We start from the raw sequence: 19553 nt of genomic DNA, 5'->3' as shown, positions 1-19553 counted from the left end.
TCTTCCCTTCTACCAAATGCTGAGTACTGAGTTGCTGACCCAAGCATGGCTCTACAGGACACTCTGCCCCAATTTCGTCCCCTACGGGTCTCAAATGCCCTTGTTACCTGCAAGGTGTGAGCAGCACTGATGAGGGGCTGTGGAGCTCTCTCCCTATGCTGTCCCTACGGTGTGCCACTCCAGGCACCCAGCCCTGCCCCACCTCCATACCCTGGTCCTGACCGGCCCTGCCTGGGGCCCCTTCCACACCCCAACCCCACTCTAATTGGGAGTATTAGTGCCGGCTGCTGTTCATAAAGACAATGCTGGCAGGAAATGCAGCGTGTGGTGTGTCTGAGCAGCCAGAGATGCTGCCCGCATGGTCGCTCAGCAGCATCACTTACAAGGATCCATTTCGGGGCCGACCTCTGAGGGTCACCTCGCCCTGCTCCAACTGGCTCATTTCACTGCAGCAAAAATGGTTGTTGGAGCATCAAGGCTGTCATCCTCACAGCTGCGGGCCCAGGGAGAGAACATCTGCCTCCAGGCTTCGAAGCAGAAGTACTGAGTTTGTATGGTTGGGTCTAACTTAGATAATGTGTCTGAACGGATCCTCCTGCTCAGGGAATTGGAGCGTGGATGGCTTGCACTTGACTCTTGCTAATGCTTGCCGAAGTCGTTATTTAGCAGGAGCCTGTGAAGTTCTTTCCTGGATCCCCTTATTTAATGAACCCTCATGTCAACGTTAGGAGAGCGTGGTTGTTTCTAGTCTCTCTTATGCACAGGAGAGGAAACTGAGGCACTAAGAGCAGTGGAGACCTCCCCAAGGTTATGCGGCAGGAGAGGGGCAGCTCCAGGTTCCCAAAGCCCAGTCCTCAGCCACTGCCCTGTCCTGCCATCTGGACCCACGGCCGTCATGCCGTCCAGGGGTCCGCACTCCAAAATCACGCCGCTTGGGGATTTCACACACAAACATTGTGAATGTACTATATTTAAAAGGATTTTCATTATGTTAAGACTTAGTCTTTGGTTAAATGTTTACAGATGTTGTAGCACCAGGAAGAGTAATTAACAAGACATATGGAACCCCCCAAATCCCACTGCCCCAACGTGCTGGTTGTTTGCACCGCACACACGTCTTTTTATGTGTGAGCACGTAGGGCTTCCTGGCCTCTATTTCATTTGCATTATGTTGCATGCATAGCTCCCTATCGTAAGGTGTTCCTAATTCTCACTTATGTCCATCTGGCTGCTGCAACGTGATACTCCATTAGCTTGTTTCCCATTTCTCGTTGCCATTGTAGTTGTCACGAGTACGTACAAAAGACAGAGTCAGCTTGTGGTATTTTTGTTTCTGTTTCTGTCTTTCCTTTCATATGAATTGTGCTCATGATAACTTCCTAGACATTTTTGGGGGGGTGCATCTTCTCGCCACCGCCCCCCCCCAGTACAACACCTACTATCCTAGGAAACCCTTGGGGTGCTCTGCGTCCTCTGCTCCTCGGTCCCCTGAGGCTCAGACAGGGTCCTGAGTGTTTGTCAACAGCATGGCGGGTGGAGGCCACAACCCGGCTTATCTAGGGACCCGCAAGAATCACACTCTGGACCACATGGCTGTGCTCAGGCACATGTTTCCTCCACGGAACCGGTGAACAAGCCCCTGGTGGGGGCCCCAACCCAGGTTTTAGGGCTCTGTGAACCCACCACCCTCTCTCATACAAGGTACTTGAATGCTTTCCGCTGAAGAAACACACATGACTCTTCTCCGGGTTTTGGCAATTTCCAGCAGAAGGACAAGAAAGGCAAGGAACGGATTTTTACGTGTGCTTACCTGAGCCGGGGACTAAGCCAGGTGCTTTTACAGGCATGAGCAACCTCCCATGATCCCCACAACCGCCACACAGGGAAGGCACCACTGCACCCACTTTACAGAGGGGACACTGAGGCTCAGGGACACACCAGCCGAAGATCACCCAGCCTCTGCAGAGCTGGGATCCAAGCCATGTCTGCCCAGCTCCCCAAACCTGCTTTCCTTCCATCACCTGAACCCAGGTCTGAGCACAAAACCAAGACTTCCTCTTCCTTCCTTCCCCCCCAGGTGCCAGGTTTCTAAAGAAAAGACGACAGCCCCAGAACGGCAGAGATGTGCCCAGTGTCACATTAGGCAGGAGCCCTGCAGAGGGAAATTGGAGCAGATGCTCTGGTGTGCAGACACCAGAGGGCGCTGTGGGCCCAGGAACGGGACACAACCCAGTGGCTCTGGGTTCCTCCAGAGGCAGCATTGGTCCCCACAGCAGAAAGACCCCCAGGATGCACCACGAAGAAGCTCACTGGAAACTCACATTTTGGTCTTGTTTCTGTTGTTTCTAAATCTTTCCACTGGTGGGGCTCACGGTCTGGCTAATGCCGCAGACTTCACCTCCATGGCACCCAGACCGACTCAGTGCCCACCCAAAGGAACCCTCATGCCAGCGTCTCACTGTGCTGGTCAATCTTCTCTGCAGGGAAGAACCCAGGGCAGAGGGCACTGAGGTCATCACTCCTCCCTGCTCTCTCTGACTGCACCCGAATTGGTCCAGCCCAGCCCAGAGCAGCGGCTATATGCCCTCATCACCACCACCAAATGAGCTGGAAATTAACTGAAGATTATGGGAGTAACAGGAACAGAGCATCACCAGCTCGATAGGCACTGCATCAACCCCTTCATGTAAACTGCCTCCTTCGGTGGTGGGAACCATTACCATCCCCTTCCCCCTTTCACAGAAGAGGAAACTGAGGCTCAGAGTAGACCAAGGACGGACATGGGGTCAGCACGAGGTGGAGCCACATTCTGAAGCTGGGTCTCCTCCACGCAGTCTGTGATCTCCCTACTGGGTGAAGCTGGTCCTCAGTCCTGGGTGACAGAGCCCCAAATCCATTCATCCATCCGCTCATGTGGCAAAGCCCAGGCCTGATGCTACCTGTGCCCCAGATGCTTTGGAGGTTCATCCTCCTTTCCTCTCCCTTTACGGCCACAACGCCTGGGCTGTGGGCAGCAGTTTGGGGGCATCCCCTAAAAGGCTGCCCCCCCGACCTTAATCTGATTTCACATATATTAAAACACTGGGGGAGACTGGCCCCAAGAACTCTCTGGTGAATATGGGAACCAGAGAGGAGATCAGCTTCCAAGACAAGGGGCAGAAGCAGTCCAGGAACATGGCACCATGCAATGGTCTAGGGCATCTGATGTGGGAGCCAAGGAGAGTCAGGAGGCCAAGAGCCGCGTGACCTTGGGCCAGTCACCTACCTTCTCTGAGAGCCGGTTTTCTCAGCTGCTGGGGAAGGGGGGCTTTAATCGGCCCTCTAGCTGCCTGCCCTTCCCTTTAGTAATAACCAGTGATTATGTTTCCCACCATCCCATTAACTTGTGACCCTGGGCAGGTCACTTGACCTCTAAGCTTTATTCTCCCCATCTGTGAAATGGGCGTAAGTAGTGCCCTCCCTAATGCACTGTCTTCATCACGAGACCTAAGGTATGGGGCACGCTGGCCCTCCTAGAGGCCAACACACATCCTCACAGTTAATTACATGCCAGAAACACAAGACACACAGCCACAATCAGAGAAATACAATCCCTGGACCCGCTGGGCTCCAGTCCATCCAATCCCCTCACTCGAGGCACCTGCTATGGGGACAATATTCAAGTGCAGAAGTTTGTTGGGCCCTGTCCAAATGCATTAGTCACCGGTGACCTTCTCTGCTCTGTGGACTCTATCAGTCCCCGTGACCCACGCTGGCCCTGGCTCATCCTCGAGGGGGAAGCAGAGACTCTAAGCTGCGGAAGACAGCCCTGGGGAATCGGGCTGGGTTGGGCTGATTCCCAAGTCTCAGAGCTGCCGCCTGCAAGAGCCTTTATGCATCATCTCGTCCCACCCCCTCGCTTTTACAGATGATGAAGCAGAGGCCCAGAGAGGGAGGTGACTCACCCCAAATCACACAGCTAATATGTGGCAGATTCCAGACTCAGACTTTGCTAAAAATGTCCAACTGCAAGAGAATGTCAACTAAGGACAGAGCCAGAACTGCTAGAGTCTGTCCAGCGGCCCATCTGTCCTGCCGGCACCAAGTATGTGAGAAGGTCTCCCCGGCTGGGACTGTGAGCTGGCAGCTTCGAGTCCTGAATGTGGTGCTGCAGGCAGGGGTCTGGGGCACCAGGGAGGTGGCTCCAGGCATCAGGAGAATAACGCTGCTCCTTCTGAGCTAAACCAGAACAGACAAGGCCCAGCAGCACCTACTGCTCAAAAGAGCAAAGAGGCCCATCACTTCCTGCCTGGGGACACCTCTCCAGCCAGAGGACGTGCTGGTCCAGGAGACGCATGTTGGTATCGCCCACCAAGCACCACCCGGGCCCAGCACCCGGACTTCAAGGGCTCCGGCAACCCCAGTCCTGATAGGAACATCCGGGTCTCTTGCTAATCCCTGTGCTCCGGGCCCACAGGAGCCTGGCAAGCTGGCAACAACAGGCAAAAGTGGTTACTGACTTTGAGCATCTTGCCTCCAGGTGCTGGGCTTTTAAACCACACCGGAAGGATGGATGGTGGCCACCAGTCCCGTCTTCAGTGTCAGGACACCCAGACTGGGAAACTGGTGGCAAAGTCATGCTGTGCTGTGTACCACGCTGGCTCTCAGACTGCTCTCCTGTAGGAGTGATTGTGTGTGCACACACGTGCACACACACACACCCAGGGCTAGGGTCACACTGGATAGATGTTTTCCCATGTGCTTTCAAAATCAACAAAATACTATTTTCATTTTCTAGGTCATTAATCGTTGGTCTAATGTGGTCTGGCATCCCTGAGTACCACTGCATTCCTTAGCCGTGCGGTAACTTAGTTCACCCTCTGCCTACTACACGGCACATGCTTGTGTCCAGTCTCACGACTTACACAGAGTAAAACGCGGAGTGTGAACTTCGGTGCGTCTGTGATTTATCTCTGTGGAGGAAACCTCTGGGGTGAAAGTGCTTGGTAAAAGGGTACCTGCAGGGAGAGAATGGGCTGGCCACATGAAAGCTGTTTCCCCAGTAAGGGGACAGAGCGGCACCTGCTCGTACGGCCAGCCCTACGCGAGGGTGTGAGGACAAAACCATCCAGGGTCCATCAGCGGTGCATTCTGAGTCCTGCACTCTGGTGAGACATTAGCACAAATGCACGCCTAGAAGTCCTGTGGCTGTCTCCTGGTCGGGGCAAGGGGAGGGGCACGCAGGTACATTTTTAATGGCTGGTGAGAGTCAACGAATGGCATTTTAGTGCCACCCTGATTTTTATTTCTCCGTATAGACAAACCACTTACAAAAGCTTTCTTCAGAAGGAACCGCAATGTCCAGGATCTGTCGGGCTTTGTTTGTCATGAGGAAGTGAGAGAAGGTGCAACACCCGTATCTGGGGAGAACACGCACGCGCCTCCCTCCCGTCCCCCCCACCGCCCTGCCTGCCTCTCCCGCTGCTCCTCACCATCTCCCCTTGAAACTTCTGCAAACCTCCTGAGGACTCCTCTGGTCCTTTCGCCTCACACCCATCTGGCACCTGCGACTCAAACTTGCCCAGCGTGTCTGACCGGGCACAGACCTTCCCAAACTGCACACGAGGCCTGAACACACTCTATTCAACGTCCTCCTTAGTGCTGCTCTTCAAAGCACTTCTGTGGCTCCGTGTCCTGTTCCCTATGGGTGCCAGCAAGCACCCTCTGCTCCTTCACGTGTCAGCCACCCGCGTCCTACAGGGACGCTTCCCTCCAATCGTGCTCACTCATGCTCGTTGCTGCCGGGAAGCGCTGGCCACTGCACGTGCTCCAACCGCCCAAGTCAGGGGAGGACACGCCGAGGCTACCTGCTCCCCTCGGACGCTTACGGACGGCATGACAGTGCACCACCTCTCCCAAACCCAGGCGACCCTCCACACTGTGCTCCCTGGCCAGCTGCACAGCCCCCAGAGGAGCGATAAAAGGGACATGCTTACCTTTTCACCCTTCTCTCCATGGACAAAAGGCCCCCTGCCCTAGAAAAGGAAAGCAGGAAGCAAAGGTTTACTAGAGAGCATCTCCAGGCATGATGTCACACATGGCATCAGCACCCCAGGGTCTCAAAGGGTCAGATGCTTTCCCATCAGCCCTGCCCAGGAGCTTCCAGAAGAGATGCTAACCCTTACTGAGTGTTGATTCTCGTGGGTATTACCCCATTTAATTTTTCCCACAACCCAATATTATGGTACCATTATTTTTTTTTTCCTTGCAAGCTCTACGGAGATATAATCCACCTGCTGTGTAATTCACCGACGTAAAGTGTACCAGTCAATAGTTTTTAGCATATTTATAGAGCTGGGCAACAACCACCATGGTCAACGTTCTAGGATGTTTTCATCAGCTGAGAAAGAAGTCCACACCCACTAGCAGTCACTCCTCGTGTCCTCCCCCCCCCCCCCCGTCCTGGACAAACACGAATCGATTTCATCTCTGTAGGCTGGTCTCCTCTAGACACTTCATATGCATGTAATCCCATGACACGTGGGTGACAGCTGGCTTCACAGCCAGTGGTGATTTCTTCGCAAAGCGGTTTCAAGGTCCATCCATGCTGTAACATGTGGCAATACTCCAATTTGCTGCTGAATAACATGCCACTGGGTGAGTGTATCACATATCTTATTTATCCATTCATCACATGATGAACATCTGGGTTGTTCTTACTTTTTGGTTATTATGAATAATGCTTCTGTGAGCATTTGTGCACAGGGTTTGTTTGAGCATATGTCTTCATTTCTTTTGAATATATATCTCCAAGTGGGACTGCTGAGTCACATGGTAATTCTGTTTAACCGTTTAAGGACAGCCAGGGTGTTTTCCAAAGCAGCTGCGCCATTTTGGACCAGCAATGTTATGAGGGTCCCAATTTCTCCACCGTCCTGGAGACTGTAGGCGTCACTGGCATCACTAGGGAGGCGCTGAGGTCTCTAACCATCACCGCTGAGTTACCTACTCCTCCCTTCCATTCTGTCACTTGTTGCTTCACGGATTTTGGACTCTTGTTAGGTGCCCATGTGTTTACAACTGTTATCTATGCTTGAAAGACCGACACTTTTCTCATGATCAAATATCCCTCTTTACCTCCATGAGCTTCGGGTTTTAAAGCCTATTTTTAGTCCGATATTAGCACGGTCACTCCCAATTTGTAAGTTTTCTATTTTCAGAATATGTATCTCCCATCGTTTTACTTTCAAGCTGTTTGCACCCTTGAATCTCAAGTGTCGGCTGTAGACAGGGCAGAGCTGATCTTTTTTTTATGTCCAGCCTGAACATGTTGCATGATTACTGACACAGTAAAACCTTGGATTGTAACTTGTTCTGCGAGTGTTCCACAAGATGAGCAAACATTTCTAATAAATGTCTGCTTCATAAACAAGCGATGTCTTGCAATACGAGTCGGACGTGACGCCAAGTGTCACATGATCACAACTGAGCCAATGGTTCTCGAAATTCGCTTTGATATACAAGTGCCTTGGATTACAAGCATGTTTCTGGAACAAGCATGTCTCCTATCGTTTTGTTGTTGTCTCTTTTTTCCTCCTTTATGACTTTTTTTGGCATAAAGTATTTTTTAGTAACATCTTAATATCTTTAATACCACTTTCACTGCATATTTTTGTTTCATTTCTTAGAGGTTGCTCTTGGGTGTACCAGGCACATCTTACCTTATCATGATCTACTTCAGGCTCATACTATTTCCAGTGGGGTTTATAAACACATGGCTCCCTACACAGCTCTAGTCCCTCCTGCCCGGACCTTGTGCCATTGTCACCACACCTGTTTGTTAGATGCCCAGTCGGACACGGCCGTGATGAGCAACTTTGCCCTGGTCACCCCCGCTGCATTCTGGCCTCTGTGATTCCTGAAGGTCAGTCAGCCAATGTTCTTACGGGGCTTCTTTGTACACAGCGACTCATTTCTTTCTCTTGCTGCTTTCAAAAGTTTCTCAGGGCACCCCGGTGGCTCTGTCAGTTGAGCGACCAACTCTTGATTTCAGCTTAGGTGATGATTTCATGGTTTGTGAGATCGAGCCCCAAGTCAGGCTATAGGCTGACAGTGCTGAGCCTGCTTGAGATTCTCTCTCTCTGTTTCTCTAAATCAATCAATCAATCAATCAATCAATCAATAAACATTTTTTTTAAAGTTTCTCTTTTAGAATTTTTACTACAATCATTCTGAGACGGATCTCTTTGTGCTTACCTTGATTCGAGTTCACAGAGCTTCTTGAACAGGTACAATACTGCTTTTCACCATAATTGGAATTTTTTCCACCATTATTTCTTTGAAGACGCTTTCTGCTCCCTTATGAGCATTCAGGTCCACTCCGAGGCTCTGCTCATTTTCCGCCTTCCTGGTTCTCTCTAGTCTTCAGATTACATGATCACGATCGATCTGTTTGCAAGAACGTCAGCTCTTTCTGCAGCCAGTTCAGACCTACTGTCAAGACGCTCTACTGATTACCCTTTTCATTTCAGTTCCAATTCCAGCTCTAGAATTTCCATTTGGTTCTTCTTTTTAGCAATTTCTCTTTACTTAGATTCTGGATTTGATGTGATGCTGTCATAACACCTGCCTTTCCTTCTTTAAGAATGATTTCCCTCTGGGGTACGTGGGTGGCTCAGTTGGTTGAGCGTCCAACTTTTGATTTTAGCTCAGGTCATGATCCCAGCGTTGTGAGTTCAAGCCCCACGTCGGGCTCTGCATGGACACGTGGAGCCTGCTTGGGATTCTCTCTCTCCCCCCATCTCTCTGCCCCTCCCCTGATCATGCGCTCTCTCTTTCTCTCCCAAAATAAACAACTAAACTTTAAATAAGAGAATGATTTCCCCCTTGCTCTTTAACTACCCCTGTGATGCCTACTTTGTAGGTTTTGTTTGTACATCTGACACCAGTGCCCAGTCACAGGCAGACACTGTTCCCTGCTTCTTTTCCGAGGCCACAGGGATATCCTGGAGAACCCTACACAGTTCCATGTGGATATGAGGAAAGAGGGGCCAGTCAGAAAGGGGAGGTGAGAGGAAAACCGGGAGTGGAAAGATAGCAAAATCATTCCTCATGGAGGAAAGAGCAGGTGCACTGGCCAGTGAGAAGTGACCAGTTTGGAGACTCCTATCTGCCCATCTGGGTGCACAGAATCGGTGGGGGGAGGGGTGCAGGTGCAGGATGGGGCTGGGGCCACAGCTGGGGCCACCTCTGTGGGCCTCCCGTGCCCTGGAGAAGAGCTTGGACTCCATTCCGGGGGCAGCGTGTGGCTCGGTGTCTGGCTCCCACTAGGGGCTCGGTGCCTTGTGGCAACACGCACGCTTGGGGGAAGCCCCGGGTCTCCCACATCAGCCCCGTACTCACCACGTCACCTTTTTCTCCCTTGGGTCCAGGAGCTCCAGCCAACCCAGTGGCTCCCGTGTCTCCCTGTAGGGGTGGAAACCAGAGAGGAGCACTGGGTCAGGCCCCCCGGCAGGGATCCCCCTGCCCACTGCCCACTTGGCCCCGACTGCCTGGCAGCGGCTGATTTCATCACTGTCGAAATCGAGCCCCAAGTCAGGCTATAGGCTGACAGTGCTGAGCCTGCTCGGGATTCTCTCTCTCTGTTTCTATAAATCAATCAATCAATCAATCAATCAATCAATAAACATTTTTTTTTAAAGTTTCTCTTTTAGGAATGAGGCCATGCTTCCCGTCCCCGGAGAGGGAGGAAGCATCTACACCATTTCCCCAACCTCTTAATTCTGGAACGAAGGACGTTTTGAGAAAGCGAGTGGGTGAAAGCATCACGTGTTTGTTCTGGGAATGGCCCAGCCCCCAAGGGAGAGTGAGAAGCCCGGATTCAAACTCCTGCTCTGCCGCTGAACGTGAGAGCATCATTACTCTTTGGGCCTCCTCCTCCGTGAAATGGGCATGCAGTCATGAGCTCACATAAGACTGAAAGCAGGAAGGTACTCCGAAACTGCCAGAGGCCAGCCAGGGCCCCCTGATGCCACTTGTATGCCCAGTCTGTGCCCACAAGGTCCTGAGCCCTCCCAGCAGTGCACGAAGACAGGGAGGGCAGGCAGAGGAGGAAACAGTTTGCAAGGGCTGAGTGTGGGAGTGGGGCCGCCTCCAACTGTACCAGCAGCCGACCCAAGATGGGTTTGGGTACCCAACACAGGAAGCCTCAACATCCTGTCTTTCTCCTCTCCTGGTATGCAGTTTCACCTGTGTCCACTCCCACCTCACACTTCATACCCTAAGCTAGTTTGCTTATGCTGTTCCCTTGGCCTGTCATGCCCTTCCCCTGCCTTCTTTACCCCGAGAGGCTCCCATGCAGCCTGCTGGACCCACGGGCCTCCTACCCTGGCTCTCCCCACAGGCGATCCCATGCATGCCTCTCTGTTGCCGGCTTGCGAGTGCTAGGGATGCGACTCTCATTCACTGGAACGTCCTGCACTAGAACGGGCCTCTCGGCACCTGGGGTCGCCAGACCGTGACTGTTGACCCGACCTGAGCTGCATGTGGGTAAATAAATGGGGCCACTGGGACCCACGGGTTTTTCCTCACAGTCTCAGCCTCAGCCTGGGACAATCTGGCCGGTGAGGCTGAAGCCTCAGGACAGCAAATCAGCTCCGAGGGAGCCACGTGCATCTCCAGGTGGCAGTGCCCGAGTCCCTCCTAGTCTCCCCTCCCCCCACCTCGTCCTCCCTGCTCAGGTCCCCGCCCAGCCCTGGATCTGTTCAGCCACAGCACAGCACAGCCACTCCATAAACAACACTGTTCCAGACAAACGCTCTCCACTTCCTCCCCCGCCCCCCAGACACCTCTGCTCCTTACTTCCATCTGACAATCGAGAGGCTGAGCTTACAGCCCAGGGTGTGCCCAGTGAGGCATAAATCCCTGTGTTTCTCCTTGCAAGGACCGCCTGGCACCCTGGGCCGCCCTGAGCTGCTCTCCTTTGGCACCAGGGGAGGGGAGCAGAGCAGAGCAGGTGGGGCGTGTGTGTGTGTGTGTGTGTGTGTGAGACCATGCTCCCCAGCCCAGCAGAGTCAGGGAAGAAAGGAGCCAGGGGGGTAGAGAGAGGGATAGAAGGGGAGGGCATCATCTCTGGGGGTTTCCACGCAGCCCCTCTTTCAAATAGCAGACCAGGTAATGGCGACTGGGTCACACTGACCTCTTCCGCCCGCCTGTGTGACCACAGGCAGTTAGCATCCCTCTGGGTCTGAGCTCTCTGAGACCAGAGAACCACATGAGAAGACAGCCCTGTCCAGCTCTGTAAGTGCTAATAACCCAGGAAGGCGGGGAGCCCCAGAGGTGGCTGCATGAATGAGGAGGGGGCCCCCACGGGGAGGCACTGGGCTTTGAGCAACTCACGAGTCTGGATGATTCGTGCAAAAAAGAGTGTCAGGCAACTTACAGAAAAATATAACAGGCCCATCTAAACAGACTCGGACCAGCCCCACCCCGAAGTTTCTGGAATGCAGCAGCCTAAAAGGGCTGACACAAAATTAACCGACCACGGAGAGGTGAGCCCCTCAAATGGGGTCAGGGTCAGGGCCAGGGCTTTCTAAGCCCCCCTCTTCTCACTCTGGTTTTCAGACCGAGACACGGAGGTTCCAGACTCCACACCACCTGCTCGATCCTTCTACCTGAACCACGGTGGAAGCCAACACCGCAGGGCCATCATGCCGCTTTTGTGTCTATCTACAGAGCATGGCGAATGCTTATCTGGGCCCCAAAATGCCCCTGAGCAGTGCCCATACTGACCTTTGGGCCGGGGAGTCCCACGGGACCATCGGACCCCTTCTCGCCCTACAAGAAGAAGGACAAAGAAACCAGTGAGGCTTTGTTGAATTTCCCTCCGTCTGTCCTCACTAGTTATTTATCCCCCCACATGCTCCCAGGCCAGTCTCTGAGTGATCCACCTGTGACCAGCCAGCTGGACAAGGTTTCCTGGGGCTCAGAACCCCTGATCTCAAGCTCAAACTACATGGGATACGTTGGTATCACCTCTATGCAGCCATCAGCGGAATTCAGACAAACAAGATGGGTACCCCATGGGCCATGTTTACCCCAGCTAGGCCACCACTTAAGCTAAAAAATATCGTGTGGCCTGCTAATGGTTCCTATAGTTACCATTCACCAAAATACCAAAGCAATACATGTCTGTAGCCTAACTAAACATCGTTCACTTTATAAAATATATGCTATCTGTTGGGGTGCCTGGGTGGCTCAACTGGTTAAGTGTCCGACTCTTGATTTCAGTTCAGGTCATGATCTCATGGTCTGTGAGATCGAGCCCCGCATCAGGCTCCACATTGGGCATGAAGCCTGCTTAGGATTCTCCTCTCTCCATCTCTACCCCTCCCTCCCCCACTCATCCTCTCTCTCTCTCTCAAAATAAAATGAAATTGAAATAAAATAAAATGAATGCTATTTGTGTAAACGACCTTATTACTAGATTAAAAATTCTGAGCTGTTAAGTTGTGGGTGCCTGTAAATAGCGTCACGCTAAAAACAAACGGAACACGATTCATACAATGGTACGTATGTACATCTCGCCACGTTGATGTATAGGAAGGGACACCATATCCACTTACATTTACGCATGTGTAACACCCATCGCTAAAAATGCCAACAGTGTGTACTTCGCCACTTCAGGAACACGTTTGTTTTTCTTTTTTTTTTTTTTTTTAATTTTTTTTTAACGTTTTATTTTATTTTTGAGACAGAGAAAGACAGAGCATGAACGGGGGAGGGTCAGAGAGAGGGGGAGACACAGAATCTGAAACAGGCTCCAGGCTCTGAGCAGTCAGCACAGAGCCCGACGCGGGGCTCGAACTCACAGACAGTGAGATCGTGACCTGAGCCGAAGTCAGACGCTTAACCGACTGAGCCACCCAGGCGCCCCTGGAACACGTTTGTTTTTCAACACATTCACAGATGTCATCTGCACATGCGTGGGGGTGAGTAATCTTTTGTGTGTTTGACCTCACGTAGCGCCCATCGGAATGCCTGATACACAGTTTACGGGCAACACGTTTGGTTCTAGAGAGGCAAACACGGACCCAAAAGGCACGCTGACCTCGGTGAAGAATGTACGTGTTCTGTAAACTGACTCAAAGACTCAAAGCGCTGGAAGCCAAGTCTTCCCGTGGCCCTTGTCCGAGTTCGGCCTCCTAGGAGAGAATGCTTACATCTCCTTGGCCCCGTGCACCCTATCTTCTACAGTATTAAAGATGGTGATCCAGAGGCCACCCCTATTCCACGTGGCCTTTTCTTGGGGGAGGGAGAAGAGCCCCCCTTCCCGCCACCTGTGTGTGGGAAGCAGCCTGGTGGCGAGCCCCCCAGGCCGGGAGCACCTCAGCGCTCCCGGGCTTCACAGCATGCTGGAGCACTTCGGAGGACCATGCGCTATGTGCCTTAAAACGTCGGTGCTCAGCACAAGTGGGTGCTTACTGTTTACTGTCAAAAATAAGGCATGGGTGAGTGAATCCGGGAATGGACTCCTGGGTGACGCCACCAGAATTGGAGGCTGAGAATGTGTAAGGTGAAAGACAATCTTGAAGAGGAAAGACCCTGTCCTGCGGCAAGAGATGGTGTGTTCCTTTGTCCCTCCCTCCCAGCTCTCCAGCTGCCATCGGCCCATTATCCTCACACCTGATCCACCTGTCCCTCAGTTCCACCACTATTTAATAAAATCAGGCTATATACATCAGGGGCTGAAAACACAGCTATGTCAAGATTGAATCTTTGCCATTTGAAACCTACCTGATGGAAGTGAAGACGGGTAGAGGTTTTTAATCCAAATGTGATCATTATTAGGGTAGACGGAAGCACAGGGAGAGGAATGGCTCACAGGGTCTTGAAAATAGCAGGTGCTGAATAAATACCCAGCTATTGCAGGGGTACACGGTGGATGATGGAAGGGAGGGAGGGAAGGCTACAGGGAGGGAGAAGGGAATTCACATAGACGACAGCATGCTCAGAAAGGATTCCCTGGGGACATCTTGAGAGAAGAAAAGGCATGAGCCAGATAAAGGGGGGGGGGTGGTCCATGCAAATGCCAGAAGACAAGAATGGTCATGATCCCTGCGAGGAATCCTGGAAATTGGGAGAGCAGAGTGGAGAGAAATGGGGCTAGAAAGGCCACAGGGGACCTGCCTCAGCCACGCAGTGTGGGGAGGGGTGGGAGGGGAGCAGGAGGGGGAGGCCTGCTTGACCCCAGACTTCCCTCCCACAGGTCCGTGCCAGGGACCACGAGGGCCCCGGGGGGACATGTTCAGGGCACAGCCGGGCTCGGGGGAAAAGTCTGGACTGGGCAGAACTGGCTCTGGCCTCCCTCCTTGCAGTCTGTGTGCAGCTGATGGTCACCCAAGCCCCACACGTGGTAGCCTCTCACTTGGGGTTCTTAATCGAAAGCCAGGGCCAGGGGAGGGGCGGCTGTCCAGCCCTGTGTGCTCCCCCTGGCTCCCTGCCCGACGTCTCCCATCCTAACCCAGTGGGCACCGGGCCAAGGTGCCTCCACTTTCACCCCCTGCCCGGAAAAAGCCTCAGCTCCCGGCAAGGCTGAGCTGGCTCCTTTCAGCAAGTCGGGCCAGCGTTTGCCAGCCTCACCTGATGAGAGCTCCTGGGGGCTCCCTGTCTCCCCAGGTCTGGCTCTCCAGGGAGAATGAAAGGAGGGAAGGTGTGATGGAGAAGGAGGAGGGGAGGGAGAGAAGGAGGGAGTCTGCCTGCCAGGACATATGTACTGAAAGTATGTCCATTCCCGCGAACCTGACCGTGATTTCACATTTCTTTCCGTCTGCCTCGTCCCCTGCAAAGTCACTGACACCTCGGGGATGCTGGCCCCGAGCTGAGGGTGGATGTAGCAGGGGATGTAACTGCAGGCCGTGGGGCAAGGCCCTGGGCTACGGGCCCCGCAGAACCTCACAGGGACCTTCCCCAGCACAGTACTGCTTTTTGTCATCCTCGGGTGTTCGGTGAAGTTCTTCTGCTCAAACAGTGGAAAACGGTGTTTTGTTTTGTTGTGTTTTCATTTTTGTTGTGTCTTATCAAAAAGGCCACCGGTCTACAGAAAAATGGAAGAGGTGAAGGCCTCAGGCACCAGAGGAGACCTTTAATCCAGGCTAGCGGATGGTGCTGGTGGTGTTCATAGAAACACTCTGTTTGTAAATCAGAAGCAAAGTAGATAAAACTCTCCTTATATGCTGCCTACTCTGAACCTCATTCACAAACCAGATCTGGTTTGATTACTTGCATGTGAGTGGAGAGGGCACCAGCAGGAGCCAAGAAAAACCTCAGGAATACAGTTAAATCCAGGAAAACCTTAACGGGTCTGAGAGCTCCCGTCCTCATGAGCTGGAACATCAACACACAAGAGTCCAAAAAACAAGAAGGGCTCCCTCAGCACCTGGGGCCATCCGCCCTGGCCGACCTCGTGCATGATGGGAAATTCCCACCTCCACCATTGCTCGTGGTGACCACCCTGCCCCGCTCAGCCCTGGGGGCTCTGGGCTGGGGGCTGAGGGTCAAATGGGGAGGGTACCTTTTCTCCAGCCGGGCAGGAGCAGTTGATGGTCTTCAAAAACCCGATTTGTTCACTGCCCACGGTGGGAGGCCGCTGGGGTGGGGGCGAAGGCTCCGTTAGCACAGTCACCTGGCACTGAAAGGAAATCCCAGTGGGTTAGAACCTGGCTCTTGCCTCTGCACAGAGCCCCGGCAGGGGTGCACGCAACGGGAGCCAGGAACCCAAGGAGCCTGCACTTGAGCGGTGGGGGGTAGGTCGGGTCATGTCTGGCCTCAGGTCCTGGGCTCCTGAGGCCTTGGAGTCAGAAGGGCCTGGGCCGACCTGCTCTCAGCCGCTGGCCTCTCAGCAACTGCAGGCACTGCTAACCCCTCTGAGCCTCAGTATTACGCTCTGCAGAATGGGGGTAAAGGTGTGTCTATCTTGATGCACAATGAGGAGGAGTCAGTGGGACAGCTCAGTGTCTGACCCCCAGCAGGTGCTTGGTAACGTCCTCTTTCCCTACCACCACCTCTACCCCTCCCACCTCTCTGCTCTCATGGACCCTTCCCTGACCTCCTTCTCTTCCCTCCGTCCAGAGTCAGGCCTGTGTGACTCTAAACCCCGAGCGCTGGCGGCTTCCATCACCACGTCCAGAGCACGGGGCCCACTGAGCACCGTGCGAGGACCTCAGCCCTCAGCCCTGGGAACAGGCCCTGTCACTAAGCCCGCCCCCCAAGCAGCCTTGGGACCGGGTTTTGCTAGAGAGGTTGGAGAGAGAGAGCCCGGAAGGGGGCAGAAGTGGAGAGGTCCCAGGGGGAGGCTGACCTGCCTGGAGGGTCAGGGGGAAAAACTCTGGTCTCTCTTGAACTTCCCAGTCCTGCCTGCGAGCTGCCTCCTCCCCTCTGCCGACCAGACCAAGGTGCCTCGGTCTCCCCTGCTCTGATCACGGGTCAGTCCCTCCCATGGCCATGCTGCCAGCCTCTGTCTGTTCTCCCTGCAGCCGGGCCCCAGCACTCGGCCTGCAGCCTGAGGGCACTGACTGAGGCCAGGACCACTGCAGCCCCATCGGGGGCCTGCATGACTCCCAACCCACACCCCGGGTGCCCAGGAAACGGAGCCCTTTCAGGCCACATTCCGAAGGTGGGCACACCCTGGCCCCTGGATGCCGGTTCCTAGGCCCTGGACACCTCTGTCCCTCTGAGTTTCCTCCCCTCCTCTGCGTGCAGGAGTCTGCTCACCGGGCCTGAGGGGATGTCACAGCAAGTCTCCAATTCCGCGTGTCGGGAGTCACAGTAAATCACAATCCGCTGCAGGTCAAACTGGAAAGGATAACGAGGATGGGGGTGAGTCCCGGGGGACTTAGCAGCCCGAAGTCCCCATGGTTCCAGCAGGCCCCACCTCCTCCTCGGGGTCCCTTCTGGTCTGACCCAGGCCACCCCCCGCCCTGGGCTGAGCTCCAGGGGGAGCCTATGTGTCACCTACTTGCGCACCCTTCTAGAAGTGACAGCCCCAAGTGCAAGGAGGTTGGAGGCTGCAGGTTAGGCTCCCTGTCACACGCACCTCCCGCCCCCCGCCACTGCCACCACGTTTATTTAGAGCTCCTTTCAGGGCGCTCTCACCGCGGTCTCTGGAAGCCTCCAAAAGTACCTCACGCCCAACCCACATGGCATCTCCACGCGGCTGCGCAAGTCAACTTTGTACAGTAAATGTGCCTCCATCACCCCCTTTAACACCGCAGTCCCTCAACACAACTTACAAGGGTTTTGGTGTGCAGCATGCACACACATTTGCACCCACACATGCACACATACACATATGGACACATACACACGTCTGCACCCACACAATACACACGTGCACGCACAGATGAACACACACACGTGCACACAGGCACACAAATGCGTCTGCACACACACCCATACAACACACATGTGCAAGCATGTGCAATATGCACACATGCACACACACATCCACATGCACACACCCACACAACACACACATGTGTGATGCACACACAACACGTGTATATGTGCACACGCACACACAGGCCCACACAGGCCCACGCATAGACACGTGCACACACAGTCTGCACAGAAAGCCCGGGCCTTCTCTGGGACGCTCGGGTCCCCCAGCACCTGGCTCTGCCTGCTTTGTCCAGGGGTGCTTCCCCTCACTCCGCACTCACATCCCATAGCACCCAACCTCCTGGCTTCCCACATCCGTGCGTTTACACGGGGTCCCTCATCTAGGAAACTCCCTGAAAACCCAGCAAACTCCTAGTCACCTCCCCAAACCACGCTGCCCTCACCTCCACAAGTGCCACCTGAATGCAGGCCCCATCGCCTGTCACTTTATGTCCCCTGCCGCGAAACGCCTTTGTGCACATGTTTCTTAGTTTACTTTTCAAAACCTGCTTCTCTGCCAGCACATAGACCCCGTGAGGCATCTCTTCTCCCCTGTCTTCTGCTGGATCCCCAACACCAGAACCGTTTCTGGCACCCGGCAGAGTCCCAGAGGCCCAGAATGAATGGTTGGAAGGATGCATGGGTGTATGCACACACATCTGTCGAGGGAACTTGAGCCGAACCAGCAAACAGAGGGATGCTTATGTTACTAAACATGGGCGCTATGTGCCCCTGGCCTTGTGCCTCCCTTTACCTCCTCTGGCTGGCCTATGCTGCAGCTGGAGGGCCCCAGCGAACCCGCCATGCGGCTGCTCAGTGCTTGGCCTCATCCTGCTGGCTCTAGAAGGTGCCCCGGGAATATAACCCCCCCAACCCACAGTTCAGTTAACAATCCCATCCGTCTGTCTGTTTTACTTCCTGTGAGACGCCAGCCCACAGACCAGGAGAAAATGACAAAACATACAGTCGTGCTTTTGAACAAAGCCCATTTTCAAGACAGGGTCCTGCTTTCTTCATTAGCAAACACATACCCAGCAGCTGGTCCGTTTGGCAAGGCTGCGAGGACAGGGCCGGGGAAGAAAGAGACAGACGCGCAGGGTCACGGTCAGAGCACAGACACCCGGGCCTGGCAGAGAGGTTCCCAGGTGGCTGAGAGGGTCTGGGAGCCAGAGGGACCCCTTTCCGGCCACCTGAAGTCCCATCATTCTCTGGCCACCCTGCTCCTGCATCTGGTCTCCTCCCTCCACCAAGCCAGGAACCTACCCACTGACGTCCCTCTGGCCCCCACTCAACTCTCAGCTCTCTGCTCACATCGATGCTCTCAGTAACTCTGTTTGAACGACAGCCTAGGTGGTCTTCCCTGGCCCGGCTTTCCTCCAGGGTCCACCACCTGCAGCTTGGTGACCCTTCTCTGGCTGCGCCGGGGTAACCGGCTAGGGAGTGCAGGGAGCTTGAAATCTGGTTTGGGTCCCAGCCCTGCTCCTCTCGTCACAGCTGGTCAAGGCACGCCAACCCAAGCCTCTGTGTCCTCTGCTGTAGGGTGAAGGCAGTGACGCACCCTCGCGGGACTGGGCGAACCAGGTGAGGCACAGAGGCATGTGGGGGTCACAGGGAGAGCTGCAGCCGTGCTGTGGTCTCTCTGGCTGTGTCCAAGGCCCTGGACCACCCCATGCTTTTGCAAGATTGACAACAGGCTGAGGAATTTATTGATTCTCCTGCCACATACTTCATTAGGATTTGTTTTCAAGCTAGAAACCCAGCTGGAAATGGGAAATGGGTGTGGTATTCTGTTGACAAATGTCAGAGGTTCTGGGTTTCCCAGTATGGCATACAAAGTGGACACTCAGCTAATGGCGTGGTGAAAGGAGAGAAAGGGACCCGCCGAGCTCCCAGACTCCACACGGGGGGTGCAAAGAGGCCAATTAAGGGCCTAATGCGACCATCGAAGGTGAGAGTCAGGCAGGACGCACACCCAGGGTCCCAGACACCCAGTAAAGCACAGAACCCACAAGCAGACTGTGAAGCCACTTACCCACTTGGCCATTCTGGGCACGTTATTGAATCTCTCTGTGCCTGCACCTCCTTGCTAACAACGTGGGGGCGCCTGGGTGGCTCAGCCGGTAAAGCATCCGACTCTT

General features: G+C 54.0%; 1 protein-coding gene across 1 annotated transcript in view; it reads right to left on the bottom strand.

The window, feature by feature from the left end:
* COL22A1 (collagen type XXII alpha 1 chain) overlaps positions 1-19553 on the bottom strand; it is a 232479-nt gene that overhangs the window by 142118 nt on the left and 70808 nt on the right. Inside the window, exons 8-12 of the mRNA XM_030304529.1 lie at positions 16750-16830; positions 15551-15667; positions 11770-11814; positions 9382-9444; positions 5976-6014 (exon numbers count right to left, since the gene is read on the bottom strand). Coding sequence (XP_030160389.1) covers positions 5976-6014; positions 9382-9444; positions 11770-11814; positions 15551-15667; positions 16750-16830 — 345 coding nt within the window. The remainder of the gene's footprint in view (positions 1-5975; positions 6015-9381; positions 9445-11769; positions 11815-15550; positions 15668-16749; positions 16831-19553) is intronic.

Source organism: Lynx canadensis, chromosome F2 (genome assembly GCF_007474595.2).
Source record: "Lynx canadensis isolate LIC74 chromosome F2, mLynCan4.pri.v2, whole genome shotgun sequence".
Taxonomy (NCBI): Eukaryota; Metazoa; Chordata; class Mammalia; order Carnivora; family Felidae; genus Lynx; species Lynx canadensis.
This window is presented reverse-complemented; position numbering and strand designations above follow the sequence as displayed.